Here is a 25079-nt window from a genome sequence, read left to right on the forward strand (position 1 = left end):
TTTGGGAAAAATATATTTCCGTCCAAATTCCGGTTAAATGCCTCCCTGCGCAGCAGTTCAGTGTTAGTCAGGAGACTCGGTTTATATTTACCTGTAATTGTAACCCTGTGTTCTGATGACGGAACGCAGGGTTGCTTCAATATAGCACAACAAACCTCCTGAGATTAAGGCTGGGCAGCACACTGGCCTAAAACTCAAACTTGACAGTCGGTTTCATGGCGTAGCACCGCAAAACATAAAGCTGCTGAAAGCTTTTTTCACATTTTGTCACACAAATAAAACTCTGTAAAAAAATAAAAATAAAATAAAATGCCACGCATTTGTATTCTACTCACCGTTTTAGAGCTTGTAGAGGCAGCTTTTGAAAGAACAGGTGCAGCCAGTCTTTTGGGGGGCATTTCTACCAGCTTTCCACAACTACAGACTGAGAATTTGTGCCGTTTCTTTTCAGAGTCTCACACTGGAGAGGTGAGCTTCTTGGTTTTTCTGATGCAGTTTCTCAGCATTGTTCCCCAACAATTACCTGAGGTCTTCACGGAACAGCTGGATTTACATTAATTACCTCAATCACTGATAAGGTGCAGTTTTTTCTTGCTTTTTTATTTTTTATTTTTTAATTTCAGTGCCTAAGGTCCAAAATGAACTTGGAAATAAATATTTTCAGGAACCAGTTACGGGGGGAAAAGAAAACCGTGAAGTTAAAGATGCTGTTCTCAGTAAATGTGTTAAGGCTGCTCTTGCTCATTTTGAGAAGGACTCATCTGTCTGTAAATGCTTTAATTAATCGTTTTACTGATTTATTTTTGCTATAACTAAATGACTACCGCGCAACAGGGCATTCTGGGTAAATACTGCTAAACTAAACACGCGAGTCTAACGCTCGTGGGGAAACGGCTCGTGGTCTCTTGCCGGAGACAAAAGCGAAATCCTACAACTGTTAAAACCCGATGATATTCCATTTTGTTTACAAAAAGGAGGAAGTTGCGCTCATGTCTTCTTCGGAGGTTTTTGTGTTGTTTCCTTCAGTAGTTCTTGATGCAGCGCCTCCACAGGTGGGAGGACAGGGTTTTGAAACGGTTTTCAGGGGTCTCAAACTCCAGTCCTCGAGGGCCGCAGTCCTGCAACTTTTAGATGTGCCTCTGCTGCACCACACCTGAACAGAATAATTAGGTCATTAGCAAGGCTGGGAGAACTGATCGACACAAGGAGGAGGTAATTAAGCCATTTCATTCCAGTGTTTTGTACCTGTGGCACATCTAAAAACTGCAGGACTGCGGCCCTCGAGGCCTGGAGTTTGAGACCCCTGGTTTAGTTGGTCTGACGGTGCGGTGTGATGGCGAACCACACCACCTGAAAATGTAACGAATGTTGCAGTTTTGGTCCCCAATGAACATAGTCCGTTGGACTATCAAATGAGAAAACACTCTTAATCTCAATGGGATTTACCTAGTGAAATGACGGTTAATATTAACAACAAAATAATCTATTACTTTATGTTGGTCCAAACCTAAGGAAAAAAAGTGAGATTTGTGGTGTTTAACATGACAAAATGTGAACAAAAGCTCAGGAAGTGCAAAGACTTCTGCACTGAGGTGTAAAACTTGCAGCACCTCAGTGACGATCCCCGTAAGGACGAGTTTCAGCTTCTCAGTGTGTGATCGATGAGCAGTTCCATTATAATCATCTTGATTCATACCCTCATCATCAGATAATTAAGATGATTTAGTCACACTTGAAGACACAGATGAGATGCAGTCCTCTAAGCAGCATGAATCTGAAACTTGTTTGTTTAATTTCAGCTCAGCATCGCTCTGAATGTGCAAGATCAGTGAGATTACACGTTGCCTCATCAGTGTGGTTTAGTACAATTGCTATGAGATTCAGCAGGAATAAAATAAATAAATACAGTGTTGCGTGAGTTGATACAGCTAAATACTTTGAAATATTTGGTTGAGTCCGGTTTCTATACTTCTTCATTCCCACCACGTGTCCATCCGCCGTACTCGCACTTTCTGCTTGTAGTGGTATTCCTTCAAGTGTTTTTTCAGCGCGTTCGGAATGGGGAGGACGTTGATGCCGTCGTACGTGGTGCAGCTGCTTATCACCGCCCTGCAGATGTGCTGCAGGCTGAACGGGTGTGTGCGGTGGATGGGGTTGGAGAGGAGGGGCTCAAAGAACATGCAGGAGTTGGGGTCCTTGTAGTGCTCCAGCAGGCCCGTGACCGTGGGCGCGTGGAAGACGCTGGGGTCGTGGACGTCGAAGCTGAAGTTGTGGTTCCACTGCTCGATGCGCGCGTGCAGCGAGCGGCCGTAGCGCCGGAAGCTGACGGAGAACAGGTAGTCTTCCTGGGCAGAGTCGCGCAGCAGGAAGGTGCCTTCGGGTTTCCCCTCCAGCAGCGTCTCCGCCTCGTAGCGGTCCATGACTCCCCAGTAGCACGGGAGGTTGGTGATCTGCAGCAGGTCCGGCACTAAACAGTGAATGTAGTCGATCTGGGTGTGGAAGCGGTAGCCTTCGTGGGGCGTCTGGTGCTCGGTTCGAGGGAGCGAGGCGGCTCTTGAGCTCGAATTGCTCACCGCTGCCGCCACCTCCGTGTCGACCGGCGGATCGGAGGCGGCATCCGAGGCGTGGAGGGAAGCGGACGCTGAGGCCGCCACTTCGTCCAGCGTGTCCAAGCAGCTCTGCAGCAGGAGCTGGTGTTGCTCCTGCCTTTGGAGAAGCAGCTGTTGCTGCTGGTGAGCGGAGGCGCTCTCGGTGCCGGCCAACTCGTTCATGCCGTGAGCCAGCTTGGGGCCGTGCTTGTACAGCGGGTTGATCTGAGCCGTCACCTCGAAAGTGTGGATCTCGGCGTTGGGCGGCGGCTCCACGCCTTGCTCGATGCTGATGCGCCTGCGCTCTCGCAGCTTGTCGTCCACATCCTCCACGGCGGCCGTCGCCGAAGTCGGGGCGCTGCACACCACCACTGCGGGATCCAACAGGGGAGCCTGGGTGATGGGGGCTGTGTGCTGCTTAATGAGATACCACTTCTGAGCCAGCTCTGACCCTACGGGGAAAGGGCAGTCGTCCAACATCAGTTCGCTGAGATGAATCTTCCGCCTGGAGGAGGTGCAGGCAGCTGATGATGAAAAGGCCTGCGGGGGTGGAGGTGGTGCCGCTGCAGCACTGTGGGTCTTTATCGGGAAACACTGGCCCATTGCGTCCTGGATTTTTTGCCTGAGAGTGCGGCTGCTGCTTGAGCCTCGGCCCTCCGCCTCGCCGAGGGGAGGTAATTCTGCGGCAGAGCAAACGGTGCCCTGACCTTGCTTGGCGGTGACGCCTTGCCCCGGAGTGGACCCCGCCACGTCCAAGTCCTGCCATTTCCAGGTTTCCTTCGGCAGGGAGGTGGAGGAGGAGGTTTGGCTCCTGGCCTCCAGATCGTTCAACAGTTCGCCATACTCAAACCCGTCACTGACGGGTCGCTCGGCGGCGGTGTCGTGCGTGGAGAGGCCTTTTTTCTTCCCCTTCCCGCCTTTCCGACCACCACCAGAGTCTCTTCTCTCCTCCGAACGGCTCTGTCTCACTTTTGGGCGGGCTCCCCTCTCTCGCTCCTTCCCTCTGTTTCCTGACTCATTTGGTAATGACATTATAGATCATGTGGAGAAGAGGTTACAATTGTACCACTCTAGAAAGTCGCCATAGGACAAGCTGGATATGCAGTTATCTTTTGGCAAGTTTTTCATCCACATCGCTAGTTTCAGATGTCTATCAATGTCCAAGTATAGTAGCCAGCAAGGTGTTGAACAACCTGCAAAAACCAAAATGAAAGCAAAATTTACTACGCATAAGAAAAAATTCAAGCCATACAGGCACAAACAAATTTGACCCATGCTAACGGTTTGTAAAAAGTCTTAAAATATTGCAGTCCGACAGTCTCGTACTAGAAACGTTTAAAAAAAAGTCTTTTCAATTGAACACAACAATGCAATGGGAAAAACAAAGAAAACAAATGTATTTTTCACCACCAAAACGACAATACTTTCACAAGGCTGAAGCCTTGAGCATTCCTCCTTGTACAAGCTGAATATTTCAGAGTCCTAGCTCCTCCTATCAACTATTCTCTTCAGCTAACCCCTGTCATAAATTGAGGTCCAAAGACTGAGATGGAAGAAAGTTGATTTCGTGTCTGGTAAATCATTTCTACGTTGATGTATTGGATGTTAATGTGCCAAGACCCAATGATGGCCTGTTTTCCAATTTTTTTCCGGATTTTTATTTGAAATATTCTGATATTTTATTTTGGCCACACACTTCGAACATGTTTGTTATTTTATATTAGGTGAATATTTTTTGTTTTTTTGATTGATATTTACGGAGCGTTCCCTCGCAATATGCTTACTGCATTATTTGCTGATCTATTTTGTATACAGTAACAAATGTCAATTTAAAGTTTCAAATATATACACATTATACAATATATACACATTTAAAGAGCCTCGGAGAAAATGTGTTTATTATTAACTCTTTGGTGCAAAAAATTGATTGTAAATCGATTTATTCACTTTGTGTGTATGTCTGTTTGTGTACAGGAACTGCACATGAAAACGGCCGTTTAAACCATTCAGACTACCAACACAAAAGAGACACAATCAAAACTGTCAGATGACTTTATTATCCCGTGATAATAACTCAGAAATAGTCCAAATAGTTTGGATGCATTTTTTTCTTCCTTTCCTTCTTACGGAAAGTTTCTGTTTATATCACAGGTTTGTGGTGCCTTTCTATCCTAAAGAAAGATATAAAACTTCAAATATATCACGAGATATTAACATACATGGAAAAACCTCACGAAAGCCTTAAATTATAGCAGAAAGTACGATGGCATCGTAAGAAAGGCTTACAGTATTCAATTATGCCGCATGAACTGGTCAGTACATTAGTGAGAGAGAACGCAAAATCTATAACGAGGGAACGCAAAAGGAAAAAAATAAATCTCCTAGAGGGCTCCGAAGATATTGCTCTATTGAAATAACAGTCAAAATAATGTTTTCTTTTTGTCTGCACATCCCTACCATAGACGTCAATTATCAGCTTACTGGCCTGCATCATTAAAAGGTTTGTTATATGCACTGATGCAATCTCAACAACCTACGTTATCACTGTACTTCCGTGAGGATTCATTTTTTGACTGAAAACTGTTTTAACTCAAGATTTTCAGACAAATACCAGAAAAAAAATATCAATAGGCAATTTTAGGAACTGGAACTGGATAAAAACGTGTGTCTCAGTTATTGAGTTGCAACATTATTCATCTAATCAAGATTACTATGCATAGCGTAAATAATGCAAAAATATTGGGATTTAGAATATTTTTGCCGATACACATACTATTAATTACGGTATATCATTTTGGTTGAATCAAAAACCAAAAAGTAATCCAAAAAAAAAATATGCAAATTTATTAAATTTAAGGTGAATCCATCTATCCGCCTAAATTTAATCCGGGCTCGACAGCTTTAAACCTAAACTACTACGATTTAACCCCAAGTTTTCTACTTTTAGAAGTTACTCAAACTAGTTAACGTTATTATAATAATAACTTCATATTCTGGAGGAGACTGCATGGTATGAAAGCATCCCAATGCAGACACTGTTCATTTTATTTTCGGTTTAAAGCCAAACACTGTAACGTTAACTAACTTTCTCGTACTTAAGACGCCAGGTTCTGTCCCCTTAAATCACACCGAGAAAGACTCGGACATGTATCAACTTTATATACATTACTAATATTAACTCCCGTTTAATGTTGGGGGATCTTTTGTTTTGTTTCTCGCAAATTTACTTATAATGCATGTTTTAGAAATACGGGAAAATGTTAAGAGGAACTGCTAAATTAGCATCTGAGCTAAGCTAAGTCAGCTGTTTTCATTGGATACAAGCTAAGTTAGCTTAGCGACTAGCTTTCTGCTAACTTGGCTACCTACTCCTGGAAAGAAACGACTTAGTTTTAATGGTAAAGCAACTCGTAAAACTCAACTTTAGTTACCAATACACAAAATTAAAACCTACCTTGAGCAATTGCAATGCAGTTCCCATGTCAACTACGTAGCCGTTCCCCTGATAAAGTAAGGACTTTAACAAGGAAGCTAGCTGTTAGCTTAACGAACAACAGACGAGCGGGGGGGGGTCGGGAGGGAACTACCTATGACTCGGAAGTGAAAGCCACACGGGATTGTGGGCAAATTTCTAAAATAAAAGCAAACGAGACGTTTTGATATGAATACGATTCTTCTCTAACGTACAAAAGTCAATCCAAGGAGTGGACACAAAAAACACAACTTTAGTTTGCAAAAGAACTGAACCTCTTTATTTGGACTGTCATGATCCGACGGATGTTGTACTTCAGACCATTCTCACACAAAAGTGACAGTAGAAAAGTAGAATAAAGCATGTGATGCAAAAGGTTCACAAAATATTAGAAAATGTCAGGGGGAAAGTTATTTATAATTAAATATAAATTGTACATGACAAACACGCGCAGTGTGACCTGCAGCTGGCTGCAGAATTGAACTATCATAAACCCTGGGCAACACTTGGTAGATGTCTCCGTATGACACAAACTCTGTGCCTCTTCTATTGGATTCCTAACACCAGGCTGAACTCATTAAACGCATTTCCCCAACTCAACTTGGATCGCTGGAATGTAAACATGGAGTATTCCTTGGCCCGTTGATAGTGTTTCAGTTTACTCATCGCATCATCATTTTTTATTTTTGGCTCAGATAAGCATTGTCATCCCCTGCTGCATCAGCATCATAAACACACACTTGCAGAAATCTGTATTGTACCTCTGTGTCCATTAAATGTAATAAATAGGCTGTTGAAAGCAACAGAGGCTATGAAAAGGATAATCTGAGCCATTTGTAACAACACAGCTGATGAACATAGTGGACTGTTAAAAAGAAAAAGTAGATTGCGTGTCGTAAAGCCCGCATTTACCCCACAGGCTGGAGTTCAGGCTGTGTGGGTGCAATGCTTTGTTACTAAGTCAGATCAATCCGAGAGCCTGCTCTGTAGAAATCCATGACTAGAATGCGGCCACTTTTAAAAGAAATGTTTCGAGTGTTTGAATTTTAGGCACCAGATGAACAGTTTTATCAGGACATGGACAGCTAACAGTTTGAAATCACACGGCCAGAGAAAGCTGGTCTTTCTCCTCACCGCCTCATCCAAACTTTGGATAAACAGGGGAACATAAAAATAATAAAAATCTGAGTGCTATTTGGAGTCGACAGATTTGCAGACAGAGGACCGTTTTTCGTTTAGGACTCCACCCAGCCATCTCAAAAGCGAGAAAGGCTTCAGTTCTTTTATGTGTTACATAGCGAGACAATAGATTACTCATGACATCAAATATTATGAATCGGGGGATCATCCCAGAAAGATGTAAACAGTGACATTTAGGCGATATGAATACAACATCTGTTGCAAGATGACTGGTCTCTAGCCGTTGGCGACACCTAGCGCCGTCAGCCATCATGTCCTCTTATCTACAACAGTGCTGCATTAGTGTGGCAAAACATGCGATTATAGAAAAGAAGCACAAGTCATCAATATCAAGGGAAGAGTAAAAAATACAATTGGAAAAAAGATATCTGTAAATAACCATCTTTACTAGACAGACCTCCTATGGCTCTGTTGAAATAATATACGAATGGTTTTTTTTCTCTCTCTCTCTCTTTTCCCTGCCTTATGAAGCAACCAAAAAGTGATCCAAAAAGTCCATTATCACACAAACATGCACCTCCGGCTCTGTCACATTCAAAGACAGAGGCTGGGAGAAAAAAGAAAAGAAAAAAAAAAAAGAGACAAGTTTTTGATTCAACACTGATAACAGATAACGTAGGGAGCTCTGAGACTTGAAATACAGACAAACAGGAAAAAACAAAACATGGACATCGTCAAGCACCTCAAAAACAAAAAGAAGAAAAGAATGATTCATCAAATCATCACGTTGGCCGTTTTTAAAGGACGAGGGCGCTGCGAGCGTTTCTTAAACGTTTTCCAAAAGCCAATCGCAAAGTTCCCCTTTGCCCCACAAGAGAATCGAGATTGTTTTCATTTCGCGTTCACTGGATCGTAAACTGAAAACGCTCTGGCCTCGTCGCGTTCATCAGTTCAATATCCAACAAGCTCCTACACGGTATAAACCTTGCCAGCTAGGCCGTCCCCTCACCCCTTTTCAGGGTTTCCCTGGCACAAAATGAGATTCATCATCATTTATGACGTAGGACGTTAAAATAAAAGACAAGTTGCAGCTGGCAATCATTTTTCACACTGCTATTTTTTTCGTTTAATTGTTCTGCTGCAACTCACTACAAATATCTTTCACAAATTAACAAACGCACAACCCTTGTCTTTGGCTTTGTAGAAGCTTAGAGGAGGACAGTTGCCTTTTTTTTTTTTTTTTTACTTTATATGTTAAAGTGAAACAAAAAGAGATGTCCTAAAGTTGAAATACAAACTATTACTCACTCCTGTTTGGTCCTCTGGCTTCCGTTTGTGCAACGAAATTTCCAACGAGGACATAAAGAACAAAAAAAAAAAAAGGAACAGCCTAAATTTAAAGCCCTGACTAGAGCTGTCTATCGGATTAGTAGGTTAACACCAATCTCCAGGTGAAACCTCAGAGAGTGTACCATGATGACCAATTACAGTTAGTGCCTAATATCAAAGATAAGTTAATAAAAGTGCCTCACTTGTGGCTGGAAACTTCTTTTTTTTTTTTTTTTTAGAATCTAGAACACGGGTGAAGGGGCTGTCAGTGTGTTGTGGATAGAAAACCTTGTTCCAAGGCAGTAAGAGAAGAAGAGCAAATTCAGGGCAGAACCCCTAAAGACAGCACCAATCCACTGCTTCTTTTTTTTTTTTTCTTTTCTCCGTATCGTGGTAAACTGAACCGCTGCACGGCCATGTCACAGTCCTGCTGCAGGTGACATGGCCCAGCCGACGCAGTTCACCGTTTCTCTGTTCCACAATATAATAATCATCTGTATTCCATTTTTAATAAACTTAGTTGTATATAATAAAGTACAAAAATATTAAAGAACATATACACAGTTTTTTTGTCATATTGTAGTGACTGCGTTGCCTGGGGTTATTTTTTTCTTTTCTGAAGCATCACATCTGTCTTTGTGCTGAACCGAGCAGGCCTCAAATGAAGTGTCTTTTTTTTCCTCTTCATATTGTTGATGTCCGATCAGTTCCATCTGAGAAGAAGACGAGACACAATTAGGCAACAGCCTACACTGAGTGTATACATATTAGTCTTCATTTTGTCAGGCAGGGAAACCCTGGTGATGTTGAAATTGTTTGGGGTGTGAAAGTGCATCTCTTGTCCAATAGGTGGCAGTATGTATAATGACTAGAACCCATTAAAACAGCTTTTGTTTTTTAAAGTTTTCCAATGTAATCTCAATCTTATTCCATTAATCTTGACATTAATGAATGTATTTCAATCACAGTTATTGTATTCAAGACAGTGGATATGAAATGCGCCACCTTTACGATGTCATTTTACTTTTTCTTTTCTTTTTTTAAACAGTACCACCTATTTTCAAAGTTTTGCTAAGTTTTCTTAATCTATTTTATTTTTTTACTTTTTAATTTTAAACAGTTTATTCCCTATTCAGGTGCAGATATAAATAGCAAATACTGGACGTGAGACAATCAGCAGAAATAATTCTACATTCATCTGTAACATTCTACTTCCCTTACAAGTTGAAGCCTTTTTCTCTGGTTGCCCTCACTTGCTGAGTTTCCGTTGACCATGCTGAGCAATCTGACATTTTGAGAATAAATTTGCGTAATGTTAGCACGCTAATTTAAAAAAAGCTGCCATCATCATCATCAGCTTTATTAAAGACACAAATGGGTCCATAGAAAGATACATCGGGTTTTTTTATAAAACCTTTTGCCACTAAAATGAGGTGAGTTTTTTTTTTGTCTGTATCAAACTTGGTTTATTTCACAATACTGCAATGAAACACTTTTTTTGCATTATGAGTCACGTGATCAGCAACCAGATGTTGCCACTGACACAAACAGCCAAGAAGACGATGGCAGGAAGTAGCTGGAGGACGATGGCGCGGTGTGTTTGTTTTTAATGACTTATACCATGAACAAACTTATTTCCATACATTAATTACGCAAAATTTTGTTCTTCGGCCATTAGCAGAATATTGACAAAGTTTTGCACCAATTTGCAATGGAAATGCAAACAGTGATTAGTAGTTTTCTTCTGGCTACACAGCTGTTTCTCATAATTTCCCATCAAGCACACCACAGGTTGGTGTTCTTTGAGTGAACAAACATGTAAGATTTCATAGGTAGTAGCATGGATAGCTAATGTGTGATGAGGACACTTACCCCCTAAGGCATGCTCCGTCATACTGAGGCACAGTGACTCCAGCGTGGGGTTGATCTCCAGGTCAGAACCTGGAACTTGGCATTCTTAAGACAATGGAAAGAATCGACATTAAGATCCTATTCACTCAATCATTTGCTTTTCTTCCCCCATGTTAAATTTTAAAAATGTCCGATATGTTTTTCTTGCATGTAGAAAGAGGATGGATGTGTTGTTTTTTTTTTTTTATTTTAAAAATCAGGATTAAAGCATGCTGTGAGACAGAAAATGCACCAAATAGTTCTACTTTACCAACTAATGAAAGATAGGTAAATTGTTAGCAAAGAAAATAGTTGACATCCAGGTGTCACAGCAGCGAGTTAAAGTAAGTGGGGGCATGTATACGCACACAAATGTTTAAAAAAAAAAACTAGAAAAAACAATCAAAACCAAAGCATGCTTAAAAATAATACAGTACTGCTACTAAAAATAGTATTGGGAGATAAAAAAAATGCAGCTAAGTATGGTAAGTCAAAATAAACAGATTGTTATGTTACGTGATAGTGAACATAACATAGTGAACGTAGTCTGCTTTGTCCATTGTCTAAGCAGTAAAATTAGTATTATTGTTTTCTTTTATGTTCAATTGAGATACACCTTTAAATATGCAATGTCGGTCTGCAGGGTTCAAAAATGAACTAAATCATTTTGAGGCATGCAGCAAGATTTTAATGTTCATATAACTTCTGTAGCTATTAGCAAGCCATTAGGTTGCAGTCACATTAGCCACTTTCAAATAATCTAATTAATAATTAACAGTTTTGGAAGAGAAAAGATAAATAATGGTGCAAACACCGCAGTTAAAAATGTGTAGTGGAAAACTATTCTTAGTTTCTGACTAATAAAAAGAATGGTTTATTTACATTTATTTTTTAAAAAAAGTAATAACTATAGCTGGTGGGTAAGTATATGAGCATAATGAACATATGCTGATGTGCGCCACCTTGCTGCTGGAACATGAGCATGGTTTGTGGAGATGTGTGGACAGGAAGCGAGTGGGTCCGCTGCACAGAGCTGCGACTCTGACTTGGCATGCTGTTGCTGCCCCCAGGGTTGGCGAACCACAGGTTCTGTGGAGGAAAACAACACCGTGTCATATCAATCTGACTCAGACTTTTGGAAACTGTTTGCTAATCATTCAGATATATGCAAAAATAATTTGAAAAATCTGACAAGAAAGGAAAACCAGTGTTTGTGATAAAGTTTTTTAAAACATGCATTCGGTTCTAATTACAAGGTACGTCTAATGTCATCCATTTAAACTTCATTCCAGTTATCAACATTTTCGCATTTATGAGTGCTTTGACCTTTCATACAACAGGTTTAGCGCCTTGCAGGATTTTGGACAACTTTTGAATTTTTCCCTATGTTTTCCACAATAAAACATCTTTAATGTCTTTTATTGAGACACTGTTTCATTCACCACCATAATGAAGCACATAATTGATAATTGGAAGGAAATGTATGCATGTTATGCAAATCAAAATATAAACATTTTGTATTTTTAACATGAGACCTTGAGTGAAGTTGAGGAAACGGTACATGTAAGAAGATTTTCTGCTCTGCTAAAGCCAAATTTAACTTTTTGGAAAATGTATTTAAAAAAAATATTTTCTCTTCCCTTCCGCCTTACAATTATATAGTACTATTACTCCATCACATAAAGTACCAACTCTTTGGATATCACTTGACAAAATGCAAAAAAGCTTAATATATTAAAATACTTTTTAGGGTATCTACAGGTTTCAGCAAGTCAAATTTAAGACCTTTCTACTGCCAGCTGGAATGAAATTTAAGACAGAAAAAAGTCTTAATATAGGTGATGATTAGTGGACCCTGCTGGCTCATACTGGTTGGCAAAAGAAGTGGTCCAGTGGCAAGAACAAACATTGTCCAGCCAACTTGTTCTATATTTTCTCCTACCCAGTATAGACGCATAAAAAAAGCTAGTTAGTTAGCAAAGGTATATTAACAGCTAGTTAGCAACCGCATTTAGTCACAGAACGCAACCACGATGTTGGCATGCGACTCAAACTTTTGCCTGACAGAAAAGTCCCACAACAACAACATTTAAGGCCAGTGACTGGCGTATTTAAGACTTATTAACTTTGATGAGTTGAAGATAACATTGAAAGTAACATTTAAGGCCAACTTACATTTTTTAAAATGAATTTAAGGCATTTAAAGACTTTCATTTTACATACATAAATTTAAGACTTTTTTTTACAGGTGAGTGGACACCTCACTTTTAGCTTAAGATCACTCTATGCTAGGCAGGAGCCAGTTTTTATTCCCTGGAGGTAATACTGACTTGTCTACCCTGTCCTGCCAACGCAGGATTAGCGAGTGTGTGGCGTGGAGATGCTCCACCGATCCCGCCAGGAAGACACATGCGCCCAGCTGGGAGTCCACGAGGGGTCATTGGGAACTGCCTCTGGCCCCGTCGGCTTACACCCCCGCTCACAGAGCCTGCTGTGGGCAGGGAGTTTGACCCATAGTTCCAGCTGAAACAGCACAGGTAGGAAAAGGAAGTTATATAGAGGAAAGAGGAGGATGAATTCAGTGAGGTTACATTAAGTTATCCTGACAAAAACAGTGGTTAGGAGAAAGATCAAGGGTACAAGAAAGCAGGAAGCCTCACCCTTTCTGTCGGTACGCCGACATGTCCGGCATAGCTTTCCGAGGGAACAGGCGCAGCAGCTTGAGGACCTGCTGCTTCCAGGTGACCAGCCTTTTCTTGTGGGTTTCTGAGAAAGCCTAATACCCGAAATAAAAAGCCTCTAAAAATGTAGCTTCTGATAACTGATACGGCTTGCATGCAACATACTGACCAAGAACAAAAAATAGAAGCTACTTCTCACCTCATGTGCTAGGCACTTCTCAATAAGTTGAAGGTAACAGCTGATGTTTTCTTCATCTGGCCTTGAAACCAGCAGCTGGGTGCACACTGAGATGGCCAAACAATATTTTATATTACCAGACATGTAAAGGATGTGAGGCACACAGAGAAAAGGCCATAATTTTAGGATTTACAACTGACAATTAATAAAGATTGTATTAGTAACGTGTAAGAATCTTGCGCATTTCGTCAAGTGGGATTTCATGTAAAAGACCAACAAAGCAGAATGTAACCATTTAGTGGAAGAAAAATGTTTAATGGCCTTAAACAATTTTTTTACATAGAAATAGCAGTTTGGTGTGGACTTGTACTGCTGTCCAATTACAATAATACTATTGTATCAAATATTAAAAGTCCAATTTGAGGGAGGTCAAAATTATATCGGAACTACAGCATCATGAACATTTGCAAAATATTTTCATACACCCAAAGCTCCAGTGGAGAAAGGTTTGGAGTAAAGTATATACACAAGTTAAACTGGCCCAGTGAAAGTCCAGACCAATAGAAAGTCTGACTTAAGATTTAAATAATGCTGTTCATAAATTATTCAAATCAAATCTGTATGATTGGATCCAAATCAGACCTATTGGACCTATCTTTAGTCCCTAAATGTGCAAATCTGGTAGATATATACTCTAAATGACTTGCAGCTGGATTTTCAGTGAAATGTTGTGATGCAAACATTTGGCTCAGGAGGCAGAGCTCAATGCCAAAGCATAAACATTTTAGTTTCTTTCTTTCTTCTTATTTTTAATTGTGCTTATTTTTTCCCCATTTCCAACTTGTGCTCAACTTTGTTTTGCTATATCACATAAAATCCCAATGAAGTACGCTGAGGATTGTCATTGTTACGCGACACAATGTTGAAAGGTTTTGTTCTGGGAGCATAAATAATTTCACAAAACACTGTAAATAAGTAATACAATTTGACCTATTAACCTAATTTAACTGCAATCAGCCACAATCTGAAGCTGAGAGGTTAATGGTGTTACCTTTTCCCATTACACGGGTGAACTGTCCCGCTATGTCCCCATCTGAGATGGGCGTGACCGACGAGTCTCCGTCGCAGGGGGGTGGGTTGTGGGACTGCAAGTCCTCGGACGTCGCTTCTTTGTCCGCTCCTGTTTTTGTGCCATCTGTTGAGTTAGTGGAGGTGTCCGAGATGGGTTGTGCTGCGCTGGGAGGACTGTAGGCCTTAATTGGTGTGATGATGATCTGCTGAAGCTCCTGGAGGGCGTTGCGCAGGTTCCCCCCTTCCAAAATATCCTGACCGGACATAAGGGCATCAATATCAAAAATGTGGAGGTGTACACTCTGAATTTAGATGTTTGATGTCTTTTTTTTTTTTAGCTTCAGAGGAAGCTGAAATACTCACCTTCTCTAAAGACTTGAGTATACTCTGTCTCTCTCGCAGCTTCTGGATACTCAACGCAATCTTGTGTCGCGCTCCTTTCGTGACGTTCTGATCAAGACAGGAGACAAACAGCAGACTGGTGTGAGAAGTCGTGTCGTCAAGGCACACTGAGCAATTCATACAGTCACTAAATAACAAACCTAATCACCGTCTGTTTCAAGGAAGGCGAGGGGAGGGGGAAAATATTCGACAATTTCCTACAATGTGTGACTGGCTCAATATAACTGTAGGGTTCATTGTTTAATTTCACGCCTCATTGAGAGCTTACGCACCACCAGGTTTGAAGACTGTACAGAAATCACAGTCGGCGAGCAGTGAAGATGACAGAACAAATGGAAACACCTGAGATTCTAGATGTTGCTCCGTAAGGATCATCATCTCCTCATAGGTCATCTGTGAGAACAGGGATGCATATTTATGAAGGCGAAGGCTCTTCAACCATGCAGGAACATCTGCAAAGAGGACGCACAACGGTCAAAAAAAAAGTAGCACCGTCAGTCAGATGATTAAAAAATATCAACCTTTTTTAACGATTGGCAAAGGGTGTATTCACACCAGGAAAGTCCCTTGGTCCGTTAGTTTGGTCCGGACCAAAAGCGGACTTTTTTTTTTAGTTTGTTGTGGCTTGTTTTCCCATTGTGCTTTTTTAGCAAGCAGACCATAATTTGTAAACAAAATCACGCGAGTAATAATCATTGCTCCCACTGGACATACATGACGGAGGAAGGACAGAACAGAGACCCGGAAAAATAAACTTTAAGCAAGACCTGATTGCTGCATTTGTGCTGTTATTACAACTGTAGTAACATTTTGAAAGTTAGGAGGTTTTTTTCTGTTGAAGAGCTGTGCCACGTAAAATAACGTTCTGCAGCTTTCCTTTACAGATACAGTGGTAGCTGTGTAGTAATTTTGGTTCCAACAGAAAATAAATAATTTACAAGACTATCATAGTTTATGTATCAAAGGAAGGCTCTAAGCTTTAATATGATGGCTATTGAATTCAAGAAGGTTCATGCAACAGGAATTGTAGGTTTTCCTTTATTTTTTAAGCGTTTAGATGTTTCAGCATTTGACCTGCCAATCAAAATGAAGCCCTGTTGAGCCAAGTACAGTATTTATAGGCAGACTTACATATTTGGTCATATTTTCCTTTACAACATTATGCACATTTACACACAGGCTACCCAGTCAGGTTTTGAATTATTGTAAATTTACTGGTGAAAAATGTATGCACAGTCAAACTAGATTATAGCTTTCTCAAGTGGCAGGCATTTTAACATTTTATAGCACAATCAAGTTGTTAAAAAATACAATGTATATGAAGTATAATTTGACATCATAATTTAACCCTTTAAATTTAACCTCTGCCTCTTTAAAAATTCCTGCTCTTTCGGAAACTCCACCTGCAGGAAGTCATCACAATATGGCTCCTCTATTAACCCTTTAACAACGTTTTTACCAGCGTTGCACTGAGAACTTGCTTGTGTAATGACTTTAGATGCACAGTTCCACCAGGTGTTTGCCAATTGGTGCTGGCTAGTCTGAAGGAACTGGAACATAATTCTCAAATCAGATTGAAGAGGTTGGGGTTGAAGAGCCATGGGTTGCAGAAAGAATCACAAATCTAATTTTTGCTCACAATTTCTAAATAGCGATAAAGACAAAACGAATCAACACAACGAAGTACACAAAATCTTGAAAGCACAGTTGATAGTAAGGTTGTACTATAGTGAACAACATGGTGAATGTGACCAGAGCCAAACAAGAGCTAATTCTGACCTTTCATGCCGCTGCCGTCCTCCAGGAAAGTGTTGCGCGCGGAGCCCTGCTCTTCCGTCTGTTCGCTGCCTGAAGACGCTATGCTGCTCTGAGGTGAAAGCGGTGCGTGGTCTGTGGAGATGAAGTTCTGTCGCCCCCCCGCGTCGTCCTGGCTGCCCCACTCTGAGCCACAGGCCAGGGAATTGGAAGGGATGACCTGCATGGGCTTCTTCAGAGGGCTTGGCTGCATGTGTCCGACTAGACCTGGAAAAGCGATCAAAAGCAACCATATTTTTAACCCTCGTAGCCATCTCTATTACAAAAGCGGTATTCTAGCAGTGGGGTTCCCAAACTTTTCCATGCCATGGCCTCCCACAGAGCATTAACCGCTGGCCAGTTACCCACTTTGGAAACCCACAGACAATGCTACAAAAGATGCAGAGAAACATCAACTTTTAGAAAGTTTTTGATTATCTATTCAAGAAATTATGATATTCATTTAGCATAAATGCTGCGTCATACCTTTGATTTTAGATGGTCATGAGTTCTGTGGCAGGAAATATTATCAGATAATATATTATGACTATTACCAGAAAATCTAATTTTCTTGTGATTACAAGAAAGTACATAATATTTTATATAAAATCAAAAAATTTTATTTGATCAGACCAAAAAAAATCTACTTCCTTGCAGCAGATCTTTTGGTCTTTTTCTTTGCCAGAAAATAATAAATGCTTGACAAACAGAAAACAAAAAATATGATAAAAGATTAAAAAAATTATGGATTTCAGATTTTTTTATTCTTGTATATTTTTTCTCGTCTCCAACTTTCATAACGCCCCCTGGCGGCCAACACTGTTCTAGCACATTTGACTCTCAAATCAAAAGCTTACCAGCCATACCTGTGTTATTGCCGTTCCCACTGATTGGTGAGGACAGCCCGCCTGGGAACGGCATGTGTCCGTTCTGGCCCGCGGGAGACGTGCTGGACGACGGGGACTTGTCTGGCCACGCGTTGCCGGGGTCGAGGGCCTCGGCCGAGCCGGGCCATTCGTCCGAGCTCTGCCGCGGGTGGTAAGGACTGGGTGGCGCCCTGGATGCGTAGCCGCTGGAAAGGTGTTCCTCCAGGTGGTTTAGCCACGAGGCGAGCGAGGTGCGATCATCCAGGGTGGTGGCGGGGTGGATGAGTGCATAGGAGAGCAGCTGCCGGCTTTCCTCCACGAAAAGGCTACTCTCAATGGTGTGAGTCAGCACTTTCTGCAGCAGCTTCATGTATTCACATTTGGCCTCGCAATTGCGTGGTTGAAGCAGAGGCAAGTGGGACAGCAGCAGGGACACCACCTTTTCTTTCGGCTCCTGATGCCACTGACTGACGGTTGCTGATTAATATATATAAATAAATAAAAAAGCTAAATTAATGAATATTTAGATACTTAGTAAAGCAGATTCATTATTACATCATTTACTTATAGATAGCAAAACATTGTTACTGTATCATAGTTACAATAATCAGTTACTGATTGAGTTAATCTAAAGTCGACTGATCTTATCAATCAACTAACAATTAGTTGACTATTAAAAACCTGAGTTGTCTTTTGTATTAATAGGGATGACAGTCTTTCCATAGCATGACGGGATTGCTCTGGTGGCCTTTATTTGAGGGTGGTCCGACAGGAAAGCAAGTAATGAGAGGGGGAAGACATGCGTCAACAGCTGGGACTCAACCAGTGTCGGCACGTGGAGGACTGAGGCTCCTGGATAGATGCTTTACCTTTGCATCATGGCTGCGCCCAACATAATTACATTTTTACAATATTTTGGGTCAGTTGAATTAAACAGACCGAATAAACAGAAATATAATATAATGTCTATTAAAAATAGCAAAACAGAAACCTCTTAAGACATTGCTTACCAGAAAAATAGAAGACGAAAAACAATAAAATATATTACACATTTAATTCCCCATGAACAGAGCATTCATGTACAGGAATGTGAAAACTTCGCTCCATAAAGTGCTTTAACCGACAACGACAGCTCTCAAAATCAACCATGCTTATTTTTCTGTTATGTCCTTCGCTTTTCTGTCGCATCATCCCAACCTTCGTAGCACATCGGTATGTTTTGGGTTCAGAAGCTCTGTCATGCAGCTCGGCTGAATGCGCTCTATTAAGGGCAAACTTAAGGAACTTTTCAGGTGCTTATAATTCAAAACAGTACTGCGTAAATCAAATATTACATCTCACACCGGACTCTGGTTGGACCCTCTCTTTCCTGTTCAAAAATAGCCCTGCCATCTTTCCTCCCGGATCAGCTGCCTCTGCTGGAGGCGGCCAAACTACAAGACTTAACGAAGGTCTGACTGAAGACCTTAAATGTCCGATTGGAGCTAATTTTAATCTAATAAACCAGTAATCAATAATCAGTTGCAAGTTGATTAATTGTTCACACCCTTATGTCAAACAGTAAATCGGAGTTACCTGCATTGTTGGCCTCAGCTTCAAGGATGTGGATCTCAGTGCAGTCTGCCAGCCAGTGTTCTAGGCAGATGTGGAGAAAGCGAGCCTGCGTGCGGGACACCCTCTTCAGGAGCGACAAGAGCGCCACCGTCTGTTCGCACTCATTCCAGCCTTTGAACCAATCTGTGAGGATACCTACCTGATCCCGGAACATCATGGCGTGGGGAGAGTGAGAGTGTGCGGGCGGGGATCTGAGGGGGTTTGATAAGTTTGAGACGGGACGAGTCCTTCCCCGCACAGCGGGGGTCGGGGGGTCGTCGTTTCAACAGTCCAGGGTTCCCCTCAGGCCGGACCGAGGGGGCCCCCTCACATGGTTCAGGTGCTGGAGGAGCTGCAGACACGAATGCTGTCTGGGATTTTTCTTTCTTTTTATTTTTTAAGATGCCTCGATGGTCACTGTGCGTCGGCCGTAGCAGGTAATGGCTCACGACGGAGGAGCTGTGTTACTTCACGTCATCTGTGCCCTATTTAGATCAACAAAATAAAGTTAAAACAATTCTCAAAATTGTTTTAAGAATACAATTTTTAAAAGTATTTAAAAAATAGATACCAGTGTTAAATCACTAGTATTTATTTTCATGCTTGAGGTCATTTTCACATATAGCGCCACAAACCTGGGATTTTATGTTAGGCCGACATAAAGTACCATATAGCTGCGAGCTGGAAGAAAAACAATGCATTACTTTAAAAACTTTTGCAATTTAAAAAACAAAAAAAATCTAGAAAAGGTGATGGACATTTGTATTAAACCCTATATTCAAATCACTAGGGCTGAAACGATTAATCGTGACGAATCAATTATTTAAATAATCGTCAACTAATTTAATAATCAAATAACCGTTAACTGGAGTATACAGACTCAAAAGAAAAAGGATACTTGCTGAAGGAACAACACACTCAGAGCAGGAATTAAGCAAAACTGCAAAAAAATATTTATTTTGCATTTATGGAAAAAAAAAAAAATGTTCTACCTAAAGTGGCATAGTTTTAGCTTCATCCAGTTCAAATTGTGTTAAATAAATCTCCAATTTCTCAATTGCCAATTTTTGCCATCCAATTAATAACTGGTTGATTTAAAAAAATAGTCAACAGATTGAATCTACACTGTACTGCAGAAAGGGCGGAGCTTTTCACATGTTGAAGTCGGAAGTATTTTTTAAATCTGCAGATACATCCATTGCTGCAAATGATCGAGCATACACTAAAGGAATGATATGCTATTGTATTTTCAGCAATAAAATGTTAAAATTAATTAAACTATTTGCATCTATTAATGTATTTCTACTATTGTACAAAAAGGCTCAAGTGGTTAAATGAAAAGGCTGCAGAATGCACCTGTATTTTCTAACCGATTAATCGCCTGAATAAATAGATGGAATAATTGATTACTAAAATAACCGGTAGTCCTCCAAATCACCCAACATAAAACCCAGTGCAACCAACTGTCTATATAGTTAAAGTCACCAAGTTAATAAATGGAGTTTACCTTATCTTAGCATAAATACAGTATCTCAGGATAATAAGTTTAACAAATATCAATCAGCAAAATCACTAAAACTAACGAGTGGAATTGTTTAAAACATAATTAGGTTGACGTATCATAAACATGGAGCATCTTCTGGAGCATTGCTTAACATGTGGCTTATTTAAATATATATATAAGTGGTAGACATAGAATATACATTGAAGTTTGTGGATGGGACGTGATGCTAAAAAAAAATGAATGTGGTATCAATGCAATATCTAGGAATGGCAGGTTCTTCCACCTGTGGAAGTAAATAAATTATGAACACAGAAGTTCAAAAAGTTCAGTGAGAGAAAATTTGAGTAGACAATTATGAAATAACATGCGAGCACAGCCAGTGACGAAGAATGGAAGATAAATAAAAGCCTTCAAGAGTTCAGCAATCAAAACGTTGCTTCCCACGTATGTCTGAAAAAACACATGTTCCAACACAACAATAAGAACTGTATGTAAAAGAAAACCAATAAATCAACTATTCCTTGGACGAGTATTATACTCTGTATTAGTTAATAGCGAAAGAAAATAAGGTGTTACTCCAAACTATACTGTTATAAAACGAGTAGCAAAGTTTGTCATTCTATGATACAATTATAATACAAATGGTCTGATCAAGAGAAAATTGTTCTGCACATCTAAATAGCAAAGGCTATGTGAGATTTAAATACATGTCAAAAGAGCTAACTCCCATCACGGCAAATGGTATCTCACTTAGCATTACAACAGAAAAACTAAGCTCTGTATCATATGTGGAAGTAGTGGGTGTGTGAATCGTGATTTCAACAGTGACAATTAAAGCAAAACGTGTCCTCAAACAGTTGAGCATATTTAGTAGAGGTAAACTGGAGTTAGCCTAGTCGGCCTAGTCTCTGGTGAGGGATTCGGGATTTGTATTGTTTTGCGTTGACGCCGCTGCTACACCTTTTCTCCGTTGGCACTTCAAGAATTTGCGACGAAAACGGTCCAACTAAAGGTAATTTCTCTTGAGATAGGGCAATGGCTAAATAACAACACAAATACCCAGAAGCTGCTATTTACAATACATGGAATTTGAAAATGTGTTTACCTTTCTCAGATGTGCCTGGTTAGCGAGCTAGGCTAAAGTGCTAATCCACAGCTAGCTCGACAGAAGAGTAGGAATAGTTCTGCTAACGGCTGCAGATGCGTTAGCCTAGTTGGCAGAAACGCTTGTTTTCATCCCCACGCATAATAACCCTTAAGAATGGTCATTGGCGGTGGCGAGAAACTGTTGTTTTAAATACAACATTTTTTTTTTGAATAAGCGTATGTACTAAAACGCTAGTTGGGATACAGAAAATAAGGAGTGTACGCCTGGAGAAATCCTCTTCGATTTTGAGTTGACGTAAGACGTGGGCACGGTGTCATACGTTTTCACGTACGTAAAATGGTTTTCCGCCCACTGTTCCAGACCTTTCAAAGCCTCCACTGTCGGGTGAATAGTTTGTAGGTTATCAAAAAAAAAAAAAAAAAAAAAAACCTACAGAAGTCAAGCCTCCGTAGGCTTATTCATTCCCGTAGGAGATTTTTTGGAGGGGTGGGAGTGGGAGGTGGTAAATTTACACTCAAATTTACCACCAAATTTGAGGTGGTAAATTTGAGTGTAAATGGAACACAAGTATGTGGTCTGGCCATGGCCATTTTTTTTTTCTTCATAAGTAGAGGTGGGTAGAGTAGTAGACTACCCAAAAACCACACTCGCGTAAGAGTAACACCACTTCAACGTTTTTTACTCAAAGTAAAAGGCAGCCGTCCAAGAAATGACTCAAGTGACAGTCCAAAAAAAAAAAAAGCATTTCGCAAGAAGGTTGAGAAACTAATCAGAAGGTATAATTTTATATTTAAAAATGTAATCGTACAGACAAACATATTCGTTTACAAAATCGCAAAATTAATATGAATGAATATTAATACATTCAATAAATTCAACCAGAAGACAAAATGTTCAATAATGATATTTTTAATGTAAAAAATTATAAAACTAATAGAGTGTGATATATGTAGAAAAGGACAAACTAGTCCCAGTTTCAAATACAATAAAATAGCAAAGCTTGTGTACAAACAAATTTTAATATAAAGTGAGTCTGTGTCTAGTGTTATATATCAATTGGAACAATATAACAATATATATATATATATATATATATATATATATATATATATATATATATATATATATATATATATATATATATACCACAGTCCAGGACGAAACAACTAAGATCCATAAATACATCAGGGACAAAGCCTCAACAGACAATGTGCTCAGTGAATATCTCAGACAACAGGGAACGGAGGTTGAGGTGCCAGAGATACCATCATGGCAGGACAAGCCCCTACATGGGATGTACCACCAGCAAATAACCCAAGTGGCTGATATCAGTAAATCCTACCAATGGCTGGAAAAAGCTGGACTCAAGGACAGCACAGAGGCCCTCATCCTGGCCGCCCAGGAACAGGCCCTAAACACCAGAGCAATAGAGGCCCAGATATACCACACCAGACAAGACCCAAGGTGTAGGTTGTGCAAGGAGGCCCCTGAGACAGTCCAGCACATAACAGCAGGGTGCAAGATACTGGCAGGGAAAGCGTACATGGAACGACATAACCAAGTTGCAGGCATAGTGTACAGAAACATCTGTGCAGAATATGGACTGGAAACCCCGAGATCAAAGTGGGAAACACCCCCAAAGGTGACGGAGAACGCCAGAGCTAAGATCCTGTGGGACTTCCAGATCCAGACAGACAAAATGGTAATGGCGAACCAACCAGACATTGTCGTAGTGGATAAACAACAGAGGAAAGCCGTTGTGATAGATGTAGCAATACCAAGCGACTGCAACATCAGGAAAAAGGAGCACGAGAAACTAGAGAAATACCAGGGCCTCAGGGAGGAACTGGAGAGGGCCTGGAAGGTGAAGACCACAGTGGTGCCTGTGGTCATCGGGGCCCTCGGGGCAGTCACCCCCAAACTGGACCAATGGCTACAACAGATCCCAGGAACAACATCAGACATCTCAGTACAGAAATGTGCAGTCCTTGGCACAGCCAAGATACTGCGCAGAACCCTCAAGCTCCCAGGCCTCTGGTAGAGGACCCGAGCTCAGAGGATAAGAACCACCCGCGGTGGGTGAGAAGGGAATTTTATTTTTTATATATAAAATCTTAGCTCTGGCGTTCTCCGTCACCTTTGGGGGTGTTTCCCACTTTGATCTCGGGGTTTCCAGTCCATATTCTGCACAGATGTTTCTGTACACTATGCCTGCAACTTGGTTATGTCGTTCCATGTACGCTTTCCCTGCCAGTATCTTGCACCCTGCTGTTATGTGCTGGACTGTCTCAGGGGCCTCCTTGCACAACCTACACCTTGGGTCTTGTCTGGTGTGGTATATCTGGGCCTCTATTGCTCTGGTGTTTAGGGCCTGTTCCTGGGCGGCCAGGATGAGGGCCTCTGTGCTGTCCTTGAGTCCAGCTTTTTCCAGCCATTGGTAGGATTTACTGATATCAGCCACTTGGGTTATTTGCTGGTGGTACATCCCATGTAGGGGCTTGTCCTGCCATGATGGTATCTCTGGCACCTCAACCTCCGTTCCCTGTTGTCTGAGATATTCACTGAGCACATTGTCTGTTGAGGCTTTGTCCCTGATGTATTTATGGATCTTAGTTGTTTCGTCCTGGACTGTGGTTCTCACACTCACTAGTCCTCTGCCTCCTTCCTTGCGGCTCGTGTACAGTCTCAGGGTGCTGGATTTGGGATGGAATCCTCCATGCATTGTTAGTAGTTTTCTAGTCTTAATATCAGTGGCTTTTATCTCCTCCTTTGGCCAGCTAATTATTCCAGCAGGGTATCTGATTACTGGCAGGGCATAGCTGTTTATTGCGCGGATTTTGTTCTTGCCATTGAGCTGGCTTCTCAGGACTTGCCTTATTCGTTGGAGGTATTTAGCTGTGGCTCCTTTCCTTGTGACCTCATCGAGGTTGCCATTTGCTTGTGGTATACCTAGGTACTTGTAACTGTCCTCTATGTCTGCTATTGTTCCTTCTGGGAGTGAGACCCCTTCTGTGCGGATGACCTTCCCCCTCTTTGTGATCAGCCGACCACACTTCTCTAGTCCGAATGACATCCCAATGTCCGTGCTGTAGATCCTGGTGGTGTGGATCAGTGAGTCGATGTCTCGCTCACTCTTGGCATACAGCTTGATGTCATCCATATAGAGAAGGTGGCTGATGTTGGCCCCATTTTTGAGTCGGTATCCGTAGCCAGTCTTGTTGATAATTTGGCTGAGGGGGTTCAGGCCTATGCAGAACAGTAGCGGGGACAGAGCATCTCCTTGGTATATGCCACAGTTGATGGACACTTGTGCAAGTGGTTTGCAGTTGGCTTCAAGGGTGGTTTTCCACAGCTTCATCGAGTTTGCAATGAAGGCTCTCAGAGTCCTGTTGATGTTATACATCTCTAAGCATTCAATGATCCAAGTATGCGGCATTGAGTCATAGGCTTTCTTGTAATCAAT

The 25079-nt window shown here is 41.1% G+C and overlaps 2 protein-coding genes across 3 annotated transcripts; both read right to left on the minus strand.

Moving 5' to 3' along the window:
• Positions 1 to 1771: 1771 nt before the first annotated feature.
• Positions 1772 to 6157, minus strand: LOC102233248 (suppressor of cytokine signaling 5-like). The gene is made up of 2 exons (XM_005804081.2): positions 6043 to 6157; positions 1772 to 3781 (listed from the first exon to the last, which is right to left on the minus strand). The coding sequence occupies exon 2, from the start codon at positions 3618 to 3620 to the stop codon at positions 1974 to 1976; it is 1647 nt and encodes a 548-aa protein (XP_005804138.1). The 5' UTR covers positions 3621 to 3781; positions 6043 to 6157; the 3' UTR covers positions 1772 to 1973.
• A 160-nt stretch (positions 6158 to 6317) lies between these two features.
• On the minus strand, positions 6318 to 21985 carry samd4b (sterile alpha motif domain containing 4B). Of its 2 annotated transcripts, XM_023351872.1 has the most exons (14): positions 21614 to 21985; positions 19640 to 19685; positions 18987 to 19489; positions 17412 to 17888; positions 16531 to 16773; positions 15094 to 15203; positions 14713 to 14799; positions 14330 to 14603; positions 13300 to 13385; positions 13080 to 13195; positions 12750 to 12942; positions 11382 to 11508; positions 10402 to 10485; positions 6318 to 9242 (listed from the first exon to the last, which is right to left on the minus strand). In XM_023351872.1, exons 3-14 carry the CDS (start codon positions 19180 to 19182, stop codon positions 9214 to 9216), a joined length of 2022 nt encoding a protein of 673 aa, XP_023207640.1. In that variant the 5' UTR covers positions 19183 to 19489; positions 19640 to 19685; positions 21614 to 21985; the 3' UTR covers positions 6318 to 9213. The 2 variants fall into 2 exon arrangements, with proteins under 2 accessions (XP_023207640.1, XP_005804137.1); XM_005804080.3 differs by lacking the exon at positions 19640 to 19685.
• Between the last annotated feature and the right edge of the window lie 3094 nt (positions 21986 to 25079).

This window comes from Xiphophorus maculatus, chromosome 18 (assembly GCF_002775205.1).
Source record: "Xiphophorus maculatus strain JP 163 A chromosome 18, X_maculatus-5.0-male, whole genome shotgun sequence".
NCBI lineage: Eukaryota > Metazoa > Chordata > Actinopteri > Cyprinodontiformes > Poeciliidae > Xiphophorus > Xiphophorus maculatus.

Coding starts and splice junctions, on each gene's coding strand:
- LOC102233248 (XM_005804081.2), bottom strand. CDS start 3,620: ATGTCATTACCAAATGAGTCAGGAAACAGAGGGAAGGAGCGAGAGAGG.
- samd4b (XM_005804080.3), bottom strand. CDS start 19,182: ATGATGTTCCGGGATCAGGTAGGTATCCTCACAGATTGGTTCAAAGGC. Junction 14,800..15,093: donor AGCAACATCTAGAATCTCAG/GTGTTTCCATTT, acceptor TGTCTTGATCAG/AACGTCACGAAAGGAGCGCG. Junction 10,486..11,381: donor GCTCATGTTCCAGCAGCAAG/GTGGCGCACATC, acceptor CATTGTCTTAAG/AATGCCAAGTTCCAGGTTCT.